The sequence below is a fragment of the Pygoscelis adeliae genome, unplaced genomic scaffold, assembly GCF_000699105.1.
Source record: "Pygoscelis adeliae isolate BGI_AS28 unplaced genomic scaffold, ASM69910v1 Scaffold591, whole genome shotgun sequence".
Lineage (NCBI taxonomy): Eukaryota > Metazoa > Chordata > Aves > Sphenisciformes > Spheniscidae > Pygoscelis > Pygoscelis adeliae.
The window spans coordinates 317,197-318,452 of record NW_008824069.1 but is presented as its reverse complement, the minus strand read 5'-3'; the positions used below and the strand labels follow the sequence as shown (position 1 = coordinate 318,452).

Sequence of the window (1,256 nt, the reverse complement as noted above, 5' to 3'; positions counted from 1 at the left end):
CAGCCCCAGGGCTCCCGTGCCACCACTTGTGCCTGTGGTGCCATGTTTGTGCAGTCACACATCAGCCGGGCTGTGCAAACACGCACACAAGACCGAGCGTGGGCATACAGAGATCACAAACATGGGCTCGGACTCAGTCCTGCATGTTCACCCATGTTAGCCCACACACGCATTCCCCTGACACATGCACTGGCACACACACACACACACACACGTGTCCCCCGACACATGCACTGGCACACACACGCTTGCTGACAGCCAGATCCCAGACCCAGACTTGCTTCCAGAGCGCCCCTCAAGCCCTCCCCGAATTCAAGCGGCATCTTTGCCCCATCTCTCCTCCCGGCCTGTGCCCTCCCCCGCAGCTTTCACCAACTTCCCCCTCCTCCCTTCTCCCAGCCTGCGCCAGGTGAGGATAGGACACAGCAGCCCCCCAGGAACCCCGGGAAGCCCCCAGGGCAGGGTGCCGCGGGGGCACAGACCTTGACCCCTCACAGTTGTCGTCTGGTGCAGAGACGGGGGCAGAGCGTCCCTCGCCGCTGGCAGCTGCAGCGGCTGCAGGCTGTGCTGCCTGCTCTCCCAGCACGGGCTCAGCTGGGAGGCGAAGTACCAGAGTGCTGGCTGCTCTGCGGAGTTAAATAAGGGGCTCTGCCCATGGCATGGTGTGGGTGGGTGAGAGGAGAGCCGCCAATTGGGGCTGGGGGGGTGGTACCCCCACCCTGCAGCTTCACACCCACGCAGGCACCGTGTCACCGACAGGCACCCGTTACACACACAGAGTCACACCGCGACATAAGCGCGCCCACGCAGGCACGCCAGCTCCCCACCGCACCACAGCGCCCTGTGGTAGGGGGCCAGCACACAGAGGCACCATGCCCACGCAGCCCCCGGCCCCTCCTCGCACTGCAGGCATGGGGGGACACACACACCTGAGCACGACGCAGCCATCGGCACATGTGGGCACACACGCGGTGAGAGCGGTCCTGTCCCTGCCACGCTGGCACAGCTGCTGGCAGTTGCTCTGCAGCCGGGCTTTGGGAGGTCTCCCACCACACACACGATGCACGTGCATGCACACATGCACTCATCTGCACACACATACGGACTCAACTGCACACACAAAGACACACGTGCACACAGAAACACACACACACACACTCTCTCTGTACCCCACACCCTGCCCATCTCTCCCAGCGCCACTCTGGGGCTCCCGGCCTGCCTGGTCCTGCGCCGCCTGTGGGGAGACATCACAGCGG

The 1,256-nt window shown here is 64.3% G+C and overlaps 1 protein-coding gene across 1 annotated transcript in view; it reads right to left on the bottom strand.

The window, feature by feature from the left end:
* Positions 1-780: 780 nt before the first annotated feature.
* MYO1A (myosin IA) overlaps positions 781-1,256 on the bottom strand; it is a 9,248-nt gene continuing 8,772 nt past the window's right edge. Inside the window, exons 20-21 of the mRNA XM_009334173.1 lie at positions 1,170-1,234; positions 781-841 (exon numbers count right to left, since the gene is read on the bottom strand). Of these exons, the coding sequence (XP_009332448.1) occupies positions 781-841; positions 1,170-1,234 (126 nt within the window). The remainder of the gene's footprint in view (positions 842-1,169; positions 1,235-1,256) is intronic.